Source organism: Mauremys mutica, chromosome 2 (assembly GCF_020497125.1).
Source record: "Mauremys mutica isolate MM-2020 ecotype Southern chromosome 2, ASM2049712v1, whole genome shotgun sequence".
In the NCBI taxonomy this organism is placed as follows: Eukaryota; Metazoa; Chordata; order Testudines; family Geoemydidae; genus Mauremys; species Mauremys mutica.
The window spans coordinates 137,653,504-137,675,531 of NC_059073.1; the positions used below are offsets into that span (position 1 = coordinate 137,653,504).

A 22,028-nucleotide genomic window follows, 5' to 3' on the forward strand; every position below is an offset into this window, starting at 1 on the left:
GGCAAGCGAGCTTTACGTATTCCTTCCCCGTGACCCACTCGAAGACGGAAGCTAAAAGCTGCAGCTCAGCAGCTTGCAGTTTTCATTCCAGCCCAATGCAGGGAAATTAATAGCTTTCCCCAAGAAGTCGACAGCCTCATTTCTAGCTTCCAGGGTCCCTGTGGAATACGGAGACTCAACCAGGGAGAAGCATATGCCAGACTTAAAAAACAAAAGGACCCCCCCAGACAAGTACTCCAGATTCCTTCTGCTATGGAGAGAGAGATTCCTGTCTTACGAGTTAGGTGAGGAACGGCATGGGGCAGATGAGCAATGGTGCTGAGGTGGGGGGGAGGGAGGGCCGTTCTGGCACCGTTAGATTAGGAGCTGCTGGATGTCTGTGTGACTGGACTGCAAAGGTGCGAGGTGAGGCAGATGCTGGAGTGCTGACGCTGGCTGACGCCGCATTGCATCAATGCCAGACCTTTGAGTGGTTCTGAGGGATTGTAGCTGGCCGGATCCGATCCTAACGGGAAGGGAACAGGAGCCGGGGTTATTTTGGTTAGGCACAGGGGAGGCGGGGGAAGCCTTGAGAAGGACAATGAGGCATCACATGATCTGGATATGCTGGGGCACAGCAGCTGGCCTGGGCTGCGGGGAAGCAAAGCTGCTTCTCATTGGTCAGGCCACAGAGATGACTTAGAGTTTTTAGTCTCTCTGCTCTGTCCTTGGGTTGTGAGGCAGCAAGCAGGGGCAGCGCAGAGGGGCTGGGGGGAGCTGGGCTGGGGAGAGGGACCACAGAGATGAGTCTGAGGGGGGAGGCAGTGGAGAAGTGTGAGACGGATGCAGCAGAGCCGTGGAGTGGGAAGATCATGGGGTGGGTGGAGCTGGGAGTGAGCAGATCTGTGAGAAGGGGCCAGGGAGCTGGGTCCGTGAGAGGGGGCAACTCACCTTGTTAGGTGTTGGTGGGGCTGAGTGACCAGAGGTGCCTGTTTGACAGCCCTGAAGGCTGTTGTAAAGATTCATCGCTTCCACAGCCAGAAGGAACCATTAGATCACCTAGTCTGAACTCCTGTGTAACCCGGGACGGAGAATTCCTCTCGCTACCCCCGCACAGGCAGATTTCCGCATACCTCCTCAACCCACACCTCCAGGTCGGAGGAGAGTTCAGCCTGTGACCTGTCCCATCCCTGTAAAGATCTCTATCCCAATGCGGCTCCCTTGAGCCATCCAGAAACTCCTGCTAGTGACTGGGTGAGGAGTCTCCCTGTCAGAGCTGCCCCTCTCCCGATCAATGCAGCATCCTTCACCAGGCCCCCATGGGACGCTCTGTCAGTGGCAGTCCAGCCTGCAAAGTATACTTCTGAGGGTATTCTGCACCAAAACATTTTAAATTATGCACCAAAAAATGTAAAATTCTGCACACAATATTTTAAAATTCTGAAAAATTCTGCTAATTCTATTTGTCGATAAATAAATGTGGAGGCTCCAGAATGGCAGTGGGGAGCACAGGCCATTGACTGCACAGAGGTAGGAGATCACCCTGCGCCCCCTCTCCCCCGGATATGGACTCGGCGGTAAAGTTGCACCCGACCCTGACACAGCACAAGGACCAGGACTGTCCCAGAAACACCCCAGGGCCCTGCCCCTCCGTGCCAAGCACAGTAGATATAGGCAGGCAGGCTCAGCCCAGCAGGATCCAGATATGGATGGGCTTAGTGTAGGAAGATCCAGGTGTGGGGTGATAGGGTTCTGGGTGGGGCAATCTGGGTGCGGGCAGTGTGGTGGGGGGTCCGGGTGCAAGGGAAATCTGGATGAACAGGGGCTCATTGTGGGGAGGAGGGGGTTCTGGGTGCAGCTGAAGGTGGTTGGGAGGGTCCAGGTGCTGGCTTGGTGAGGTGTGGGTCTGGGTGCTGGCTTGGTGGGGTTCAGTGGGGTGGGAGTCTGGGTGCGGAGATTAGTCAGGGTGGTCCAGGTGCAGGTGGGGTGGGGCTTCTTGGGGTGGAGATTTGAGTGCAGGGGGTGGTCTGGATGCAGGGATGGGGCCCAGATGCAGGGAGTGGGGCTTGGTGGGGGGGATCTGGGTGCAGGGATGGTCTGGATGCAGGGGTGGGGCTTGGTGGGGGGGTTCTGGGTGCAGGGGGCGGTCTGGATGCAGGGGTGGGGTCCAGATGCAGGGAGTGGGGCTTGGTGGGGGTGGATCTGGGTGCAGGGGGGCTCCGTGTGCAGAGGGTGAGGCTTGTCAGGGTGTGGGTTCAGATTCAGGGAGGTCAGGGGGTGGGTTCTGGGGGCAGAGAGTGAGGCTTGGTGGGGCAATCTGGGTATGAAGTGAGTCCGGATGCACAGGTGTTGGGAGGATGTGGGAGCAGCTCCCCGTACAGTGATCCCCTCCCCTCCACAGCTGAGGAGAGATGGGGGCAGGAAGTGGGAGTGGGGGTGGGGACGGTACTTACAGCAGCCAGAGAGGTTTCTGGGGGTGAGTCTGTTCCAGCCCTGTCCGCTCCTTGCAGGGGAAGAGGAAGTCCGTCCTCCCCAGCATAGCCAGGATTAGTAGCTGAGCCTGGTACAGGGTAGGAGCCACTGGCCAGGGCGTCCCCAGCCCTGCCCACCCCACCCCTCCTGTGATTTTCCACTCCGCTGGCTGCTCCGAGCACCCAAAACAACACACCCCTGCTACTGGGGAGGAGCACATGACCACTCTTGCGGCTTCCCTTTGCTTCCCTGTCAAAAAGTCATGTTTCTGTGGGGAAGAAATCTGTGGGGGGACAGACATGTGGGGGGCATGACTTCTGTGCACGCACAGTGGTGAAACATTCCCCCAGGAGTAAAAGTAGCTGCCATTGGTCCAAGCCCAGCTGCCTAAGAGAATTGAGACCCACTGGTGGAAATGGAGATCAGATAGAGATCAGAACGGACCCACTGTGGGTCACGGGATGGGGAAACAGGAGCTTGGACAGATCCTCTGTGCAACACCAAACCAAGGGAGGGACAGAAACTACCAGTGAGGGCCAGAGAGCAAAAGGGCACAGGTCTGAGAAACAGATTCCCATGGGAACAGCCTCGGACTCAGGAATGAGGGAGTGAGCTGCTTGTCCCTTCTGGGGATGGTGACTGGGAGCAGGCAGGTGGTGAAGGAGGATGGATGGAGCTGCAGTGGGGTGGATGGAGGCAGGAGCATGGACAGATGGAGTGGGTGGGTGGAGGAGGATGCGGGGAGATGGATGGAAGGGAAGAGATGCAGGAGGAGGGTTTCAGGGGATGGAGGGAAGGGAAGAGATATAGGGGGAGGGGAGGAGTGCAGGGGATAGAGGGACGGAAGGGAAGAGGTGCCGGTGGGAGGTGTGCAGGGGATGGATGGAAAAGAAGAGGTGTAGGGGGAGGGGTGCAGGGGATGGATGGAAGGGAAGAGATGCAGGGGAGGGTTTCATGGGATGGAGGGAAGGGAAGAGATGCAGGGGGAGGGGAGGAGTGCAGGGGATGGAGGGACGGAAGGGAAGGGGTGCAGGGGGAGGGGTGCAGGGGATGGAGGGACGGAAGGGAAGGGGTGCAGGGGGAGGGGTGCAGGGGATGGAGGGAAGGGAAGAGGTGCAGGGGGAGGGGTGCAGGGGATGGAGGGAAGGGAAGAGGTGCAGGGGGAGGGGTGCAGGGGATGGAGGGACGGAAGGGAAGGGGTGCAGGGGGAGGGGTGCAGGGGATGGAGGGACGGAAGGGAAGGGGTGCAGGGGGAGGGGTGCAGGGGATGGAGGGACGGAAGGGAAGGGGTGCAGGGGGAGGGGTGCAGGGGATGGAGGGAAGGGAAGAGGTGCAGGGGGAGGGGTGCAGGGGATGGAGGGAAGGGAAGAGGTGCAGGGGGAGGGGAGGAGTGCAGGGGATGGAGGGACGGAAGGGAAGGGGTGCAGGGGGAGGGGTGCAGGGGATGGAGGGACGGAAGTGAAGGGGTGCAGGGGGAGGGGTGCAGGGGATGGAGGGACGGCAGGGAAGGGGTGCAGGGGGAGGGGTGCAGGGGACGGAGGGACGGAAGGGAAGAGGTGCAGGGGGAGGGGTGCAGGGGATGGAGGGACGGAAGGGAAGGGGTGCAGGGGGAGGGGTGCAGGGGATGGAGGGAAGGGAAGAGGTGCCGGGGGAGGGGTGCAGGGGATGGAGGGAAGGGAAGAGGTGCAGGGGGAGGGGTGCAGGGGATGGAGGGACGGAAGGGAAGGGGTGCCGGGGGCGGGGTGCAGGGGATGGAGGGACGGAAGGGAAGAGGTGCAGGGGATGGAGGGACGGAAGGGAAGAGGTGCAGGGGGAGGGGTGCAGGGGATGGAGGGAAGGGAAGAGATGCAGGGGGAGGGGAGGAGTGCAGGGGATGGAGGGACGGAAGGGAAGGGGTGCAGGGGGAGGGGTGCAGGGGATGGAGGGACGGAAGGGAAGGGGTGCAGGGGGAGGGGTGCAGGGGATGGAGGGAAGGGAAGAGGTGCAGGGGGAGGGGTGCAGGGGATGGAGGGAAGGGAAGAGGTGCAGGGGAGGAGTGCAGGGGATGGAGGGACGGAAGGGAAGAGGTGCAGGGGGAGGGGTGCAGAATAGAGGGGGAGGGTGGTAGAAGCAAAGGCAGAGGACGGCGAACTCCCCCAGATTCATGGCACCTGAGCTGTATCCTCTCTCCCCCGCCCCCCCACACGCCTTGGTTGATCTCTCTCTGCCCAGGCAGGCCTGGCACAGGAAGTGCCCCTGCTCCCCCTCTCAGCCAATGGGCAGCTGGGGGGGAGAGAGAGGCGGGGCCTGTAGCTGGTTCTTGTTTTTGTGAATGAAAACGGGGAGGTGGGCGAGCCCTGCCGGGAACTGCAGCGCCCGCGGGCTCAGTGACACCGCAGCCAGCAGCGGGGCCAGCATCGTCCCTTGGGGCAGCCCCAGCTGGGAGCAGGGTGGGCGAGAGAGGAGCCCGGCCGCCTTCCCATGCTACTGCGCGCAGGGCCGGAGCCGGGGCCGGGAGGATGCTGCTGAGGAAGAGGCAATGGCTGCAGATGCAGAGCACGGGCCTGTATCCTCTCTGGTGCCGGCACGGACCGGCGGGTGGGAGCAGCTGAGCCGCCGAGTTTAGCCCCCAGCGCCGCCTTGGGTGCCAGGATCTGGGCCGCGCGCTTCTGGCCATGGACATGTCTCCCGGGGAGCGCTGCATTCTGCCCACTGGAATTTCCCCGCTATGTGTTGGTGTAAGTAACCGAGCTCCGTGACATCTGCTCCGCCAGCTCCCTCCCTAGTAACTCCGGCCCGGGCTGAGCAGGGAGAGTGGCCGGGCCGTTTAAAAACACACGCCCCAAAACCCTTGAATGGAGTTGCCGGGGGTTGTGTTTTGCGCTGCTGCTGTTGAAGGTGCAGCTCCGGAGAGGCTGCAACGGCAAATCCCGAGTTTCTTGCGATGCCCCGGGTTGGGTTGCACTGACGCGGGAGTCCTTTGTAAAGGCTCTTCGTGCCGATTAGATTTCATTGCATAAGTCTTGGCACTATAGTTAGGCTCGCCTTTTAGTTCCGATTCCTAAAATCGTTGCAATATAGATGCGTTGTGTGACTGTTTGGGGTTGTGTGTGTTTGTGCAGAATCTTTGCAACCTACTTGCATTTTATTATTGCTTTTTTAAAAACTATATTTACAGTTTATTTGTGCTTGATTTGCAAAAGCCTTGCAAACATATTTGTGTTTTGTCTCCGCTTTGTTTGCACTGTGCCCTGTGTTTAGATTTGTATTTCTTTCTGCACTGCAATTATTATGACTACTTTTACAAATAATATTGTGCGAGGCCTTAGCCTGCAATATTCTTGGCTCCTAATTTCTCTTCTGATCATCTTTTGTTGGAGATGCTCAGATTTCACCTGCCCGCCTTTTCTAGTGGCTTAGAAGGTTCCTGGTAGTAGGTGCTGCATTCATGAGACCATTCTATTTTTGTTGCATTCCTTCTGTTTAAGAGAGAGTGTGTGTGTGCGCGCGTGCCCTCGCAAGATGGGGGATGGAGGATTTTTACCCTGAGAGTTGCTAGGAAACACACTGGGCTCCCTGGGGTGATTCTTTAGTTTCCTTGGTAACCAGAGACTGGGACTGGTGAAAATGAACAAATCTCTGTTCTCCTTGGGAGGTAAAGGGGGTGGATTCGGTGCCTTGGGAGGGGGATCCAGAGAAGGGCTAGGGGGAGTGAACGTTTGGATCAGGAAGATGTACTTATGGGGTGCATTGCGGGCAGGGAATAAGGCTTTGTACTGGAGATGGGGCAGAGAGAGGAGCCCATGGTGGGGAAGGGGAATGGCAGAGAGAGGGTGTATGGGGTGATTTAGGGTTTAAGGGTGGATCAGGAGAGGGAACGAAGCAGATGCTGGGGGAGAGATGAGAAGGATTGAGATGGGGTTATGATTGGGGGGTATATGGAGTGGGAGCCAGTAGCACAATCTCAGGGCCAGATCCATCTCATTCCATTTACCTCAGTGAGAGTTGGATCGGTTCCTGGTGTGGACACGGAAGAGGGGAATGAGGAGCTGGGACGCTGGATTGTAGGAGGTAGATGTAACAGTGAGAATGAAATGTGTCTCTGGCTGGGGTGAAGTGTCACATGGACACTGATTTGCCACGAACACACACCGGCTGCTGTGGCAGGAGTTTCACATCTCCTTCATTTTGGGCCAGCCTTTGCCTCTCCTGTCTCCTGCATTTCTTTGCACGGATGCTGAAGCCTGCTCTTGCTGGCATTTTTTTAACTCCCTACTACCATGGGGGCCTGAGTTAAAAACTAACCTGTGCTTAGCCAAATGGGCTCCAAATTTACTGCACAGGGGCTAATGCCAAGACACATGCCACTGAACCAAAGCCCTCCAGGAGATCCCAAGGTGCACAGCGGTCCACCTTCCCAATGGACCCCACGCCACCCAAAATTCTGGCTCTGCTCTGCAGTTTGCTTCTTGTTTTAACTGATGGGCACTTTGGGGGCACCAGGAAGAAGATGTTGTAGTTATACATTTTAGAGACCTTCTGAAGAGCTTACTACTCCCACTTCTCTCCCCTTCTAGGGCTGAACCATGTAGGGTGCTAGGGGGAGCATGGGGCTTGGGCAGAGAAGGGAGCGTGCTCAGGCAGGATTCCTTATGGCTGCTTTAAAAAAAAATCCGTTTGTCTAATGTCTATGCGTTGTGCCCATCACCACAGTATCTGAGCACCTACCTAAAGCTCCTTTTCTTTCCTGGCATTACAATTAGCAGAGATCTTCTGCAGGATATGAGCACCTCAGTTAAAATAATCTTTGCCCTGGGACATGCTGGTTTCCCCATCAGCTCAGGAGCTGGCCTGATGCGTTGTCTTTGAACCCACAAAACTTGGGGCTTGATCCTGCTAGATGCTGAGCCCCTGCCAGTGAAGGGTGCTCAGCCTCTGCCAGAATGGGGCTCCTTGGGAGTTGGGCAGGGATGGTATCATTAGAAAGTCCCTTTTGTACTTTTAGCTTAGGCTACTGAGAGCTGCATTCACATCCCCTTCCGCAGCTCTCCGTTGCTATCGTTACCTTGGTATTAGCTCTGTGGGCTGGTGTATGTACACAGCACCTCAGAAGGCCTGTGCCTAGAGGTAATGCTGCTCAAGAGAGAGTTCAAAGCCGGGCAACTTGGGTTTGTTGTTACAAAGAGAAGCTCTTTTCCCCCTCTTTCCTCCCACAGAAGCCTTGTAAATCCCTGGTTTAAACTGCCATGAGTTAATTCTTTTTGCTCTAGACTCCTGCTCACTACATTTCCAGAGCTCAGCGCTGGCAAAGCATGGCCATGTGTGCCTAGAGCTGCTGACAGCTGGTTCGAAGCATCGGCCTCTCAGTGCCCAGTTACAACTCCAGCAGTGCAAACATCCTCCCAGCTGTGCCCCGAAAGCATCAGCTGGAATGCTAGCAGCATGAGCTGGGCATGCTGTGCAGGACCCCAGCTTCCCCACAGCCGTGCCCTGCCAGTCACTGCTGAGCCTTCAGGAACACAAAGGTGTTCCTTTTCAAAAGCCAGCACCACTCTATGTAGAAGGAGGAAAAATCCCCTCAGGCAGTCTTGTACTTTGCTCTGGCCGTCTTGTCCTGTTTGACCCAAATGGGAACACAGGACTGAGGTGTCCCTGGTACCAGTTATTCCAGTTGCAGTGCCGGCAGGAGGAGAAGCAGCCAGCCCTGAGTTTATTCTGTTATGCCCTTTAGGGTGTGTGTATGGGTGTGGGTGTGTGTGGTGGAGGAAGACATCTGGCGGGTGGGGGAGAGAGGGAGGCTGTGTTTGCTCAGGTGGATCTGGAAGCTTCGTTAGCTAAGGCCGGGAAGGAAGGAATGGGGAAAAAAAATCTCTCTCACATGAACAAGCATGAGCCTGGGCTGGAGAGACAGGGGAGGGAGGAGAGTCCAAGCAAACAGACAGGGCACGTGTCTTATCAGAGGCAGAGCAGTGCATGCTTCCAGGAACCCATTAAATTTTAAAGGGAATCCGCCTGGAGTGCATGTTAAGAAGGGGTGGGGAGCTGCCTTGGCTCCGTTCCCCTTCCAAGGGCTGTTGTTTGTTGTTCTCTGCTCAGAGCTGCTTTGGGTGGCATGGTCCTCGCTGGGCTCTCATTGGGATTGCGGGGGAAGCAGCCAACCAAGGTCTCTGCAGCTCAGGGTGGCTGGGGCCCTCAGGGATGTGAGGAAGGGGGAGAAGCTCATAAGGAGCCTGGACGAGGTTCCCTGCTAGGAGAAATGACTCTGGGTGTGTGAGAGACGGAGCGACTCCAGCGGCCTGGCAGCTGCCCCCTCCGTGAGAAGGTTCTCTAGGAGGGACACAGACCATGCGGGATTCCCTTTAAATCAGCCCTTGTGAGTATGGCAGGAGCAGAGGTGAAGCTGGAGGATGCACACTCCCGGGTGCATTCCCAGGCACTGTCTCTTGCCCATGCGAGCAGTGCTGTTTCACAGATTCCCCCCCACCCCCTTCCCCGGCTCTGAGCACCTGCAGGGTGGGTTGCAAATCCCCTGGGTCCCATCCCCCCCGCTCGGTGGCAGCAGAGGCTGAAGTGGGCGTAAGTTCCATACTCTTTCCAAAGGTGCAAGGTTCCCTAGGTTGGGTGCTCCCAGGAGATCCCAGCCCCGGGCCTCACCCTGGGTGGTGGCCACGTCCTAGGTCCTGGTCGACCGCGCTTGTTTATTTGCTATCTTCTCTGGGGTTTGCCATTGCCCCAGGCTGGCTCTGCCTGGGAAATCTTTTCCCACTGGGATGAGTAGGGTAGCTGCTTCCTGCCTACGGAGTTTGTATGGGGTGCAGTGGGGGTGGCTGGCTTCTCCAGGGGAAGAGAGGACTCCCTCCCACTTGGCCAGCTGGCAGCTCTCTGTGGAGAGTGGGAGCCACCCTACTGTGGCCCACTTCCTCTCTGGGATAGCAGGACCTCCCTCCAAGGGCTTTCGTGGGAGCAGAGGAGGCACAGGCTGGCTTGGTGCGGCACCCAGAGCTGCCTTGCAAACAGGTCTGGAGCATTGACTTAGTGTCTCCGCTGTTCCCTCTCCCTTGCTTTCTCCCCAGGTCCCAATTAATGGATTCTGACATGGATTATGAGAGGCCAAACGTAGAAACTATCAAGTGCGTCGTGGTTGGGGACAACGCGGTGGGCAAGACTCGGCTCATTTGCGCCCGCGCCTGCAATGCCACGCTGACCCAGTACCAGCTTCTCGCCACCCACGTGCCCACAGTCTGGGCCATTGACCAGTATCGTGTTTGCCAGGAGGTGAGTGACGTCTGCCTCGCGGGCGGGACTGGTGCTGACGGGGCTGGGGGGACTGTAGCTGTCACAGGACACCCCTCTCTTGGAGCATGGTGCAGACGGGCTGTCCAACAGGGCAGGGCACTATCATGATTGCAGTCCACCCTCCCACGCATTCTTCCCCTGCCTGGAGTCAGCAGTGTCATTAACTCCCCTTTAATGTCCTATCTCCAGGGGGAGACGGGAGCTAGCTAATTCCATCCCCTGCCCCTGCCCAGAAAAGCGGCTGACCTTTTCTGTTCCCTCAGGTGCTGGAGCGCTCCCGAGATGTGGTGGATGATGTTAGTGTGTCCTTGCGACTCTGGGATACCTTTGGGGACCACCACAAAGATAGACGCTTCGCTTACGGAAGGTAGGGTGGCAAACTGGTCTTTCCTTCGGGCCTAGGAACTAGAAGGAGAAAATGCATGAAAGGGCGGGGGAGGAGAGGACAACACGGGACTGGCTTCCATGCCAGGAATGTGCATTGCACTGCTGGGGGAGGGGAGGCTGGTTCCTGTGCGGGGGGGGGGGGCATTGCACTACAAACGGGGGTGGAGGGCTGGCTTGCATACAGGGAGCATGCATTGTACTTGCGGGGCGGCGGGGGAGACTGGCTCCTATTCTAGCCGTAGATGAGTTTAGGGTGCAAATTGTACAAGTCACTAATAGTTCACATTTTACTGAGTTTGAGGTTGGTGAAACATACCCCCAAAGTTTATTTAATACAGAGTTCTATCGCTGAAATCATAGAAAAATGAAATGAAGCAAGATAAATATAACAACCCCCTTCCCCCACCTCCGGATCATGCATACTTACTTATAGCCTCAGGCTGGCACAAAATAAAGCAGTCTCCAAATGTTGACATACATGCAACCTTATGGAGACTGGTACCAGCAAAAATAGAAGAAAAAGTAAGGAGAGGTCACCACAAAACAATTCGTTCATACTCAGGCTTTTGCCATGGTCATCCCTGATGTCCCAAGTGGGGCTTGGTCTGATCATCTTTTATACACATTTTCCTGTTTCATTCCACGTGTCCGGGACGATATTTGGTCAGGTTTCAGCCCCTGCCCATGAGTGATATTCCGACTAGCCATAATTCAACTTCCCGCAGTTAATACCTCAGTTACATCAATTAATATCCCAATGTGGTTTTTGCATGGTTACATATACCCCCAAACATCCCTAGAAATCCATTACTTCAACCTTCTGTGGTGTACTTTTCAGAACAAGCTACATATTGCAAGATGTTGCTAAATCTTCTAACCTTACACTAAGCAGTCTCGCTAACTCCTTTGCTAGACTATCAAAACTACTAACAGGCCCACAATGCCTCAGTTTATGGCCAAGCCTGCCTTAGTGGTTATCCAGGTTCTTATGTTTCTCTACTTGCATGTTTTGCATTACAGCTCTAATAGCTGCTGTTTCCCTATTTTAAAGCATTTTAAAGCACAGGATATATAATTTAATCTTGCACCCTAAGTTCAGGTCTGGGTTTACAGGTCGACACCATGCAGGGAACCAGTGTTTCCTCCTGATGCTGATCCCTTGTGCAGGGAGTCTGCCTTGCACTTATGCACCTGTGCAGGGTAGGTGCATATGCCTGAATCCTGTATGGGATGAGTACATGGCCCCTGGGGGACAGAATCGTAATGGAACCCTGCCTCTTCTCCACTCTCAGGTCTGATGTTGTGGTTTTATGCTTCTCCATTGCTAACCCGAACTCCCTGCACCATGTTAAGACTATGTGGTACCCAGAGATCAAGCACTTCTGCCCCCGAGCACCTGTCATCCTGGTGGGCTGCCAGCTTGACCTTCGCTATGCCGACCTGGAAGCAGTCAATCGAGCCAGACGACCCTTGGCCAGGTAGAGATTGGGATAAAGCAGCGTACAGGATGCGAGGGATGTCAGGGCAAGCCCAGGGGGACATGTATTGGTTACCAGGGAGCAGACGACCGCTTGCAGAGAGGCGAAGTAGCAACATTCTCCAGATGGACCCAGGCTGTGAAATCTGCAATACAGAGCAATTCTCTTTTGGGGCACATCTGTGTGAGAGGAACAGAGCGGGAGAAGGGAGGCAGAGAGGAAGAATGGGAGAAAGGCGGGAAGGAATAGGGGATAGCGAGGAGGGGAGAAAAATAAGATGAAGGAGGGAGCCAAGGTGGCATTGGTTGACCCATGGGTGTGATGTTCCTGGCCCCAGGCAGCCTGCTATGCCCGGGGGAGTTCTGTGTTTGCCACTGCACAGGGGCTTACGCTCCCCCATGCTGTACCTCTGCGCAGTCCCCTTGCTACGTGTTTCCAAGGTCACTGGGTCTCTGAGCAGCTCTTACTGTTGTTCCCCACCCTTCTCTGTTCCAGGCCAATCAAACCCAATGAGATTCTGCCACCAGAGAAGGGGAGGGAGGTGGCCAAGGAGCTGGGCATCCCCTATTACGAGACCAGCGTGGTAGCCCAATTCGGTATCAAAGATGTCTTTGACAACGCCATCCGGGCCGCCCTTATCTCCCGCCGGCACCTGCAGTTCTGGAAGTCCCACCTCCGCAACGTCCAGAGGCCGCTGCTCCAGGCCCCTTTCCTGCCTCCCAAGCCACCCCCACCCATCATCATGGTCCCAGACCCCCCTTCCAACAATGAGGAGCACCCAGCCCACCTGCTGGAGGACCCACTGTGTGCAGATGTCATCCTAGTGCTGCAAGAGAAGATCAAAATCTATGCCCACAAGATCTACCTCTCCACCTCCTCCTCCAAGTTCTACGACCTGTTCCTGATGGACCTGAGTGAGGAGGACCAGCAGGGGGCAGCTGGGGGCAGTTCCGGGGCTACCGTCTCCACCGCCGCTACCGAGCGGACGCTGCACCAGGAGGAGAGGCACCACGGGCGTGACTTCCTCCTCCGAGCCGCCAGTTTCGACATCTGCGAAAGCACCGAGGAGTTCAGCTCCAGTCAGCGCCCACCGTGCCTTAGAGCCTCCACCAGCGACGGGATCCTGCGAGGCAACAGCTACGAGAAAGGGCAGCGCGGGCTGAGGCGGGGGAGGATCCTGTCCTCCTGGAGCCGTGCCTTCGTCAGCATCCAGGAGGAGATGGCCGACGACCCCCTGACCTACAAATCCCGGCTCATGGTGGTGGTGAAGATGGACCCTTCCATCCAGCCCGGGCCCTTCCGGGCGGTTCTCAAGTACCTGTACACGGGGGAGCTGGACGAGAACGAGCGGGACCTCATGCACATTGCCCACATCGCTGAGCTGCTGGAGGTCTTCGACCTCAGGATGATGGTGGCCAACATCCTGAACAACGAGGCGTTCATGAACCAGGAGATCACCAAAGCCTTTCATGTCAGGAGGACCAACCGTGTGAAGGAGTGCCTGGCCAAAGGGACTTTCTCTGGTATGGCTCAGGGGGTTCCCTGTTGGAGCGATAGCTGTGGGGGACTAGACTGCTCAGGTGGTGGGGGTTTGCTCACCAGTGAGGAGGAGCCTGGGGCTCAGGGGACTGGGTATGTTGCGGGGAGCCTCTCTGAGTCCGGTCTGGGTCAGTCGTGACTGAGAGTTGACACCATCTGATGGCTGTTAGCTGGCCTGTGAGCGAGTAGGTGCATCTCAGACCAGTTCCTGGATAGGCGTCTGTATCTCAGCTGCTGCTCATGGGATCCCTTGTTGGCAGTCTCAGGAAAGGGACCCAAGGACTGAGTGGGCCGTTGAAACCGAACTCGAGGCTTAGCCGTGCTCCCTCCAGAAAAGGGCTGAGGCACATTAATGGGGCAGCTTCCAGCGCGGCTGCCCAGGATGGTGATGTGCTACCAATAAACAGGGTGTCACTCTTCAAGGCTGTCCAGCCCAGCCTTTCCCCACGGCTTCTGGAGAGCTTCCAGTGCAGATTTTATGCAATTGTGATGCCATAGTTTCTTTCTCCCAGAAAGCCCTAGCTCGAGCGTCTGGTTTTCTGCAAAATTTCTGCCCTCCAGCCAGTTTTCCAGCTCTGGTTATTTAAACAAGAGCAGCTCGAGCAACTTAGTTTCCACTTGTTCTGGATTATGTAGAATTATCCCCGTTCATGATGGGAAATTCACCATTTATGGGACATTCCTGGGTCCTGAGCCCCCCTTCCAGGGTTTCTGAAACCACATCCTGGTATGATGTTGCCATGATATTCTGGTGCTGTGTCATCACGCTTTGTCATGACACCATGGTACGATGTTATGACATTGTGACGGAAATGTCCCAGCATCACCCTGGCTGAATTTGTTCCATTCAGACAAACCCCAAGGTCACATAAGTAGCCAGTAGTTCATCTGAATTAGACCTCAGGTTCTGGGAAGACAGCATGGTCCTGGGGATAGGGAACCAAGAAAGGTGACTTCTTCCACTCTCAGGTCTGCCAAGCCTTGGTTTGCAGGCGTTTATGCTTTTGTGCCTTTGTTTCCCTGTCTGTAAAATGGGAGTCATGATACCTGTGTAGAGCACGCTGAGAGCTGTGTCTGAAAGGCCCTGCCTAGGTAGTATGTGTTCTGCTTGGCTTTGTTCCGAGCCCTCCCCCAGGATGCTCACAAGCAGGCAGAAAGGAGAAAGATGCTGGAGATGGGGAAACCTTTTTGAGTGTAGTGTCCAGAGACTTGGCTGCTCCTGGATTGTTCCCCGGAGCGACTGCCTCTTCAGGTCCTGCAGGTGCGGCCTCAAAGTTATATCCCTGCTGGGTTTCTTGTAGGGAGGGGCAGGGATGCCGCCTGAGGCTGCCCCACACATGGGGGGCGGTTGACAGGCTGTGAGCTCCTTTCTTGATGGACGCCCCTTTGCTTGTTTGCAGATGTCACCTTCATCCTGGACGATGGTGCTATTAGTGCCCACAAGCCCTTGCTCATCTCCAGCTGCGACTGGATGGCTGCTATGTTCGGGGGTCCTTTTGTGGAGAGCTCCACCCAAGAGGTGAGGAGGGCGGCAGCGAATGCCCGTGGCAGGATTGGGATTTGCCTTCTCTTCCTCTCCCTCCCTGCAGCCCAGCCCGGTGCTACCAAGAGTCCTAGAGAAGGGAACGCAGCCTGCATCTTGCTCCATGCAGCACCTGAACAGCGGTTCTGATGAGCAGGCACTTCCACTGCCTGCATTGCCGTAGTGGTATCCCAGAGGCCCAGAGCTACAGCATTAAGGAGAGAGAGAGAGAGAGAGAGAAAAGCCTGAGTGCCTTTTGCACTGACTCAGTGCTTTTCCTCTCTCTAGCCAGGGCTCCTGGGGCAGAAGGGGAGGGAAGCCAAGATTTCACAGCAAGCAGTGACTGGATGAGGTCAAAGAGAAAAGTTCCCCGGAGCAGGAGGAGACCAGGCAGGGGGAAAGGGACGTTCGGGCAAAAGGGAGTTCCTGAGACTGAGATCTCTCCATTACACACGCATCCCTCTGTGCCACTCTGACAGCATAAAGTAGCCTTGAAGTGAGTGGGAATGGTCCCCCGAGATCCCCCTTGCACAGCTGGAGAACTCATAGAAGGACTCTGCTCCCAGCCCCCAGCCGAGTGGGTGGCCGGAGTGCCGTGCACTGTGGCTGTTCTCTGCTCCCCAGGGCCCATAGGGAGCGAATATGTTCTAGCAGCCTTGGGGCCACTCTGACTTACACAAGGGGCCAGGCAGGGGCCCGGAACAATTGTAGAATACAGGAAGTGCAAAGGGGGCTGAAAGCCCATCCAAACTCTTCCTCCCTAAGCACAGGAAGGGAGTAAATGAGAATCAGGCCCAAGCACTTTTCGGGGCCATTGCCCACACTGTGCATGGCCTGATTGAGAACTAGAAGTCTGAAGAGACGAGGAAAAGCTCAGACAAAGAGGGTGGGGGTTCAGTCAGACAAGAGGTCAGTCAGAAAATGGTGCTTGTACAGACAGATATGAACAGTTCAGGGCGGGGTGCAGTGGGCATTTGCACCAGTGCCGCTTACCCTGCTTGGCCAGGGACAGCTGAAATCCCCAGTGCAGACAAGAAGGGGTGGGTGCAGCCAGGCCACAGAAAGATTGGGCAGGTGTGATTGAACCAGACAGGATTCCTGCTGCAGGGGGGCTGGGGAGGGGCAGGGTGAGCATCCCGCAAGCACTGGGAGCGTGGGGCGGGGCACAGAGCCTGCACCCCCGTGGAAGGTAACCCTGTCTGTGTCCACGTCCCTTCTGCACAGGTGGTGTTCCCTTACACCAGTAAGAGCTGCATGCGGGCTGTTCTCGAGTACCTGTACACCGGCCAGTTCAGCTCCAGCCCGGACCTCGACGACATGAAGCTCATCATCCTGGCCAATCGGCTGTGTCTGCCACACCTGGTGGCTCTCACAGGTAACTTGGGGCGACACAAGAAGGGCCTGTGGTCAGGCAGCACCCAGGACAAGCCAGGCTTTGTCACCCACAACTGCATCCTAAATCAGGGAATAGGAATCGGGGGAGGGGGGGTGGTTCTGTGACCCTAGCTTACAGCTAGAAGTGAATCTGAATGATCAGGGACTTGGGGGGGGGTGCTGGGGTCACTGCCTCCTGTGGAGAAAGCAGCAAAAGCTGGGATGTGACAATTTTATCTGGAGCTCCTTCCTCCAGCAGTGAGTGAAGGGACCCAGAGGCCCTCCCTAATCGAGGACTCCATACACCCATCTCCATCGGAAGGGATGGTGACTTAGGGAGACAGGCTTTGGGGTGCTCCTGACAGCTTTCCAAGGTTCATCCCAATGCAGGTTGAACCCAAAAACCAGAGCCCAGTAGGACAGCCTGACAGCACTTGTCTATGTAAGGGAGAGGGCTTGGGACCTCGTGAGTATGGGCTGGCTTGGGGAATCACTGCAGTTCAGAGGCATGACAAACTCAGTGCCGAGTCTCCCACTAGCTGCAGCATGGCCGATGCACCTTGCTGGATCTGTCACCCTTACCAGTCTCACGCAGGGCCAGTGGCTTGGTGCTGGTGGTAAAGCCGGCTGGAGGGCCACACGCGTCCACTTGCCTGAGTGGTTGTCTGTAGAATGGGCCGAAGGATGACATGGGTCTGGTGATTTGGGGTGTTGGCTGTAGAGCTGGCCAGAGGGTGACACAGGTGCTGTGCGGAGGTGTTGGTAGAACTGATGGAGTTCAACACGGGTCCAGTGGGGTGGGGTGTTGTCTGTAGAGCTGGCCAGAGGATAACAGGTGTCCGATGGCGTGGGGTGTTGGCAGCGGCCAGAAGATGACAAGTCCATTTTCTAACAACTTCTGAGGCTTCAAGATCTGTTTTCGTTCCACATTGGAACAACCCCCACAAACCTTCTGAACATTTTCACCCAATGAAATTGGGTCAAAACGTCTGTTTTCAGATTGAAACGGTCAGATTTTCAGTTTGGAGCTCGCACTCCCTCTCTCTGGTCAGAGTCTACCTTGAGGATTTGTTATAGGGAGACTTCGTGCAAAGCAAGCTGGGGATGTCTGTGTGTGGATCTACAGTGCTCTGGTTTGCCATGCATTAGAAGATCCATAGCGTGCTTTGACCTACTGCAGGCTCCACCCCAGCCAGTTAGCTCATGGCAAGCTAGTGCACTGTAGATTTATACCCGTTTGCCATGCACTAAATCTCCGTGTCCCTGTGTAGATGAGCCCTCAATCTCAGCCAGGATAAGCCCTGTGATGATAGCGTTTGTGTCACAGAGCAGTGCTGGGAGATGCTCCCTAACCCCCCTGTGTGTGTTACAGAGCAGTACATGGTGGCGGGCCTGATGGAGGCATCGCAGATGTTGGTGGATATCGATGGGGACGTCCTCGTGTTCCTGGAATTGGCGCAGGTATGAGTTGCTCATTTCTGGGTAGTTCCGAGGCTGCCCTGTGGCTTTTCATGGCCGGCTGGTTATGGCTCTTGCTGCACTCACAGGGGGATGAGAACTCACAGAAGGAAAGGCCGGGAAGATGGAGTGGCGCTAGACAGAGAGCTTTTGTAAGCAGTAACTTCATGCTCCACTATGAGCCCATCAAGTCTTGCAGGCTACCACAGGGCCAGGTTGGGTCGCCGGTGGGGTGGGAGACCTGTAAGGGACACTGGTTGTGCACGAAGTGGTGTTGGTGGAACTCTTCCATCAGTACTGAATCCAATGGCCCCCGGGGCTGTGGCCTTTCAAACAGGATATGAAAGCAACATCCTGACCTCTTGTGGTCATAGAAAACCCTGTTGCAGGGTGGCCAAATTCCAGTGTGGGTAACTGCCTGTCGCATTTCCAGCGGGATGCCATATTCTCCTCCATTTCTCTAAAGGGCTCTGCGGTTAGTCGGGCATTGATAAACGACGCCTGCCTTCCACCCCAGAGGTGGCTGCACTGCAGTGGTGGTACGTTGTAAGGCAGGTGATGTCCCCTTGCAGGGATTGCGCTGGTGCTCATAACAGTCTCTGTCTCTTCCAGTTCCACTGTGCGTACCAGCTTGCAGACTGGTGCCTTCATCACATCTGCACCAACTACAACAATGTCTGTCGGAAGTTCCCCCGGGATATGAAGGCCATGTCAGCAGGTTAGTGCTAGCTACTGCCCTCTGCATCACTCACCAGCAGAGTGGAGTATAGCAGGGAGGGACAGTGGGGTCAGCCATAAGAGGCCCAGGGAGAGGTAGCCAGGAGAGCACTGCCCTGTACTCTGGGAAGGGGTAGTGAACTCAGTGCTGTGTGCACATGCCACTGCAGGGCTTGGTGGGATGCCACCTGCTCTGGTTGTGTTGTTAACATGCCCTTGTGCTGTCGCCCCCTTCAGAGAACCAGGAGTACTTTGAGAAGCACCGCTGGCCGCCGGTCTGGTACCTGAAGGAAGAGGATCACTACCAGCGGGCCAGGAAGGAGCGCGAGAAGGAAGACTACCTCCATCAGAAACGGCAGCCCAAGAGGAGGTGGCTTTTCTGGAACACCTCCTCCTCCCCTTCTGCCTCCCCTTCCTCATCAGCAGCCACAGCCTCCTCCTCCTCTTCTTCATCATCGTCATCCTCCTCAGCTGTGGTTTGACAGCCCCCCTTGCCCTCGCTCCAGTGTGTCTATGAGAAGGTGGCGGCCGACTGACCGACCCGTACCAGCATCTGGTCCACCAGCTAAGCCCTTCAGTGGAGAATGTGGGAAAAGAGTCCTTGGTAGAGTGGGCAGGTACCATACAGGGGGGCTCTGGACCATGAGTCTCTGGATCCTCTTAGGAGTTCTCCAGGGTCCTGATCCCTGCTGTAGTTGCTCTGGCTGGAGACAAGGACAGGATGGTTGTTAGAGCAGGGCCCCCACGGCGGGTTGCTGGCATGCCGAAGGCTTTGCAGAGAGACTCATCAGCAGGAGAACCTCACATTTACTGGAGCGTGAGCTTTCTTTTGTTTTAAAACCAATATTCTACAAGGAGAAAAATGAAATTCCTTCGGGTTCTGTCTTGTTTTGTCCAATGGCGACTCACTCCTCCTCACCCCTGGGGCATTTCAAACCGCAGCAGGAACATGCCCTGAGATTTCCACTGGGGCTTGTTTGACAGGGAGCAGCGCTGTCTCTCTTTGCACTTACCAGCCTGGCTCTGGCCTCTGGAACATTTGCTTAGGCAGGATGCACCTCCTGGGACCAGCCTAAACCTGTACAACCTTCCAGGAAAGCCCCATGGACACCTAAGCAGATTCAGCCTAGGAATCAGTCTCCCTTTGCTGCAGATGGAGAGTATATTCACAAAGCAGCCAGCTCCTCTATTGACTGAGAACCCCACCCCAGTCCTCTGCCTTCCTTCCTGCTTAGTGAGCTCTCCTGGGAGGATCTTGCATTTAATAATCTCAGCTGGGGTCTGCTGTGATTCTGTGACAAGGCTGTGGGTTTAGCCAGGGCCAGGTGGAGAGCTGGGGAAGATGAGGTGAGAAGCAGCCTACCCAGAGGACTGTTTTGGGACAGGCTGCTTCTGCACCAATGTGGGACCCTAGCCTCTGACTTCTTTTTTTAAAGACCACACACACACACAGCCCCAACTCTCCCATTGGTTGGGATTTTAGCTCTGAAGGCTCCATTGTAATAAATGGTATTTTAAAGACTAGCATGGTCCCTGTGTGTTTGGAAGGAAGCAGGTGCTGCTTGGGAAGGCAGGGCCTGCCTGCGGCTGTGAATCTCAGTCCTGACTGATCCCCACCATGCCCCTACCAAGCCAGCCACACACCCAGCCAAGCCACAGACTGGAGGATGTTTAAGGCAAGGCACCTGAGCTCCACCACTCACATGAAATGGTTTAACAGCAGAGCCGTCAACTAACCTTACACCGGCAAAGTTCCCATTGAAGTCAGCAGGAGTTTTGCTAGAGGCCTGCATAATATTTAGCAGGCGCCATCCACAGAGGCACAGAGCAGTTGATTTGCCATCAGCCATAAGCTGAATCCAAATCAGACATAAAACTCCATGTTAAGGAGCCAGCATCTAGTCTGGTGCGCTCTCCAATTGAGTGTGGTGCCTCAGGGCCGGGAGTCAGGGAACCAAGGCAAAGGGAGAAAACGTGTGCACTTTGGCAGGGTTCTCTCTTTTGGAAAGGAGGCATTGGCAACCTGGTCTGGCCCTGCCTAGCAGCTGTTAAAGGAAGAGCTGTCCCACACAGCAGCTTTGGAGGATGCTAGTTGCATAGACAGGTGTCTTGAGGGATCATATTTTTACACCTAGGTGGGGTTACTCTGCTCCTGACCAGAGGGCAGGGACAGTGGCAGAACAGTGTGCATTTTACACTTACTACCCCACCTGGAGCAGAGGGTCAGTTCCACTGCTATGAGTCATGGTCACCTCCACAAGGTTGGGCTACACCCAAGCAATAACTGACAAGGGAGGTGGTGAGGAATTGGGGTCTGATCCAACACCCATGCATTCAGAGGGAAACTTTCCATTGGTTTCCCTGCTTGTTGGATCAGGTCATTAGCATTAATGTTGCTGGTGACAGCTAGAATGGAGTCAGGGAGCTCCGAGGGCAGCAATCCTGTTTATGTGCTTTGGCAGCGTGGTTTAACAACCGAGACATAGGAGGTGGGCAAGGGCAGGCTGGGGCTGCCTATTCTCTCTGTACAAAGGGTCAGTTATTCCTTTGCTGGTCCCCTCTCTGGGAGGGGCACTTATCTTCTGCCCACTTGATGTGCACATCTGCTTCCACCTCAGCAGTTAAGATCCACTTCAGCATCTGCTCAAGGCAGTGCTTTGTGCACAGGAAAAAATAGTCAACCTTATGCCCGATGGCATGCTAGCCTTAGGAGCCAGCCTCTCCCTCTGCAATGATGGGGAAGTTGGTGGGGGGGTACAGAGCCCAGATATCACCCTCTGGTTGTGTCTCATTTGAGACATGCCAACCTTTCCTTGGAAGCCAGACCTGTGTTAAGCTCCCTAAGGTGCAGTTTCTCTTCAACCTGGCTTAGTGAAGATGCAGCGATTTATAAGAGCATCAGTGCTAGCTTTGATGCTACACAAACCTATCAAGGAGGCCCCACTCCCACCTCCACTGTAATAAGCTTTCTGCAGCTGGATGACTGCTTCTGCCAGGCAAATGTTGGTTTTGACACAAAATAAGGTGGGTTTGGGGCAAGTGCCACTGAAGGTCTGATTCTCCTTTGCCAGGCACCTGGTGTAATTTACAGCTGTGCCACATAGGTGTCAAATGTCATTGGTTAGTGGAGAGAGGAGAGATGCAGATACCCAGGAGCAAGAGTTTGCTATGCTGTGTTTACTGCCATGAAGGGGAATGGAGGATCATAACATAAGCCACAATGAACTGTGTGAACCAGATGATGTAAATGTGTGAGCTCTGTAGATACACACCAGCTCGTTCTCCATTGAAACCCAGACCACTAAGTCAACATTGTGGCTGAAGGCTGCAGGCGGGAGGAAGAATGAGACATTTTAGCGTATAAAAAGTTTATTCTTCCTTCATACAGGTCATGTATAAAAACTGGAAATATTTTTTAAAAACCTCGCTGGGCTAGAGCTCTGTATAAACAACTATCACACAGGAAAAAAAATCCTATTTTTATATTACCTTTTAAGTTAATATTTACACTTAAAATTCCTAATAAATACATAAATATGGCATCTACTCTTGCTTCTTGTTTTAAGCACAGCTTTAAAACCCAGGGAGGGATTGTGTCAGGGAAGGGGAGGGTACTTCTGACATTCAAGCATGAGTAGCCTCCATCTTTTCCATGGGATGCTGGAGGTGAAGTGACTGCTGTCCAATCTGCATGCTGAGCAAAGGCCCACTAACAAGGGCTGGCGTGGTGGATAGCTGAGACCAGCCTGCAGGTGCCAATCTGGCTTGTTGGAGGGCTGGATGGTTGCCCCTTGCAGATAGGTCAGGTTCAGCCAGCTCAGTAACTG

General features: G+C 55.2%; 1 protein-coding gene across 5 annotated transcripts in view; it reads left to right on the plus strand.

The window, feature by feature from the left end:
* RHOBTB2 (Rho related BTB domain containing 2) overlaps positions 1-21,785 on the plus strand; it is a 38,220-nt gene extending 16,435 nt beyond the window's left edge. For 2 of the 5 annotated variants that reach the window (XM_045003688.1, XM_045003687.1), the window contains exons 3-11: positions 9,504-9,705; positions 9,990-10,093; positions 11,406-11,591; positions 12,087-13,114; positions 14,531-14,649; positions 15,877-16,027; positions 17,399-17,487; positions 18,097-18,202; positions 18,439-21,785. In XM_045003688.1, the coding sequence (XP_044859623.1) occupies positions 9,504-9,705; positions 9,990-10,093; positions 11,406-11,591; positions 12,087-13,114; positions 14,531-14,649; positions 15,877-16,027; positions 17,399-17,487; positions 18,097-18,202; positions 18,439-18,683 (2,230 nt within the window). In that variant the 3' untranslated portion in view covers positions 18,684-21,785. Of the gene's footprint in view, positions 1-158; positions 285-4,757; positions 5,169-8,532; positions 8,804-9,503; positions 9,706-9,989; positions 10,094-11,405; positions 11,592-12,086; positions 13,115-14,530; positions 14,650-15,876; positions 16,028-17,398; positions 17,488-18,096; positions 18,203-18,438 lie in introns of those variants that run through there. The other 3 variants (XM_045003689.1, XM_045003690.1, XM_045003691.1) reach the window with 3 other exon arrangements.
* Positions 21,786-22,028: the final 243 nt, after the last annotated feature.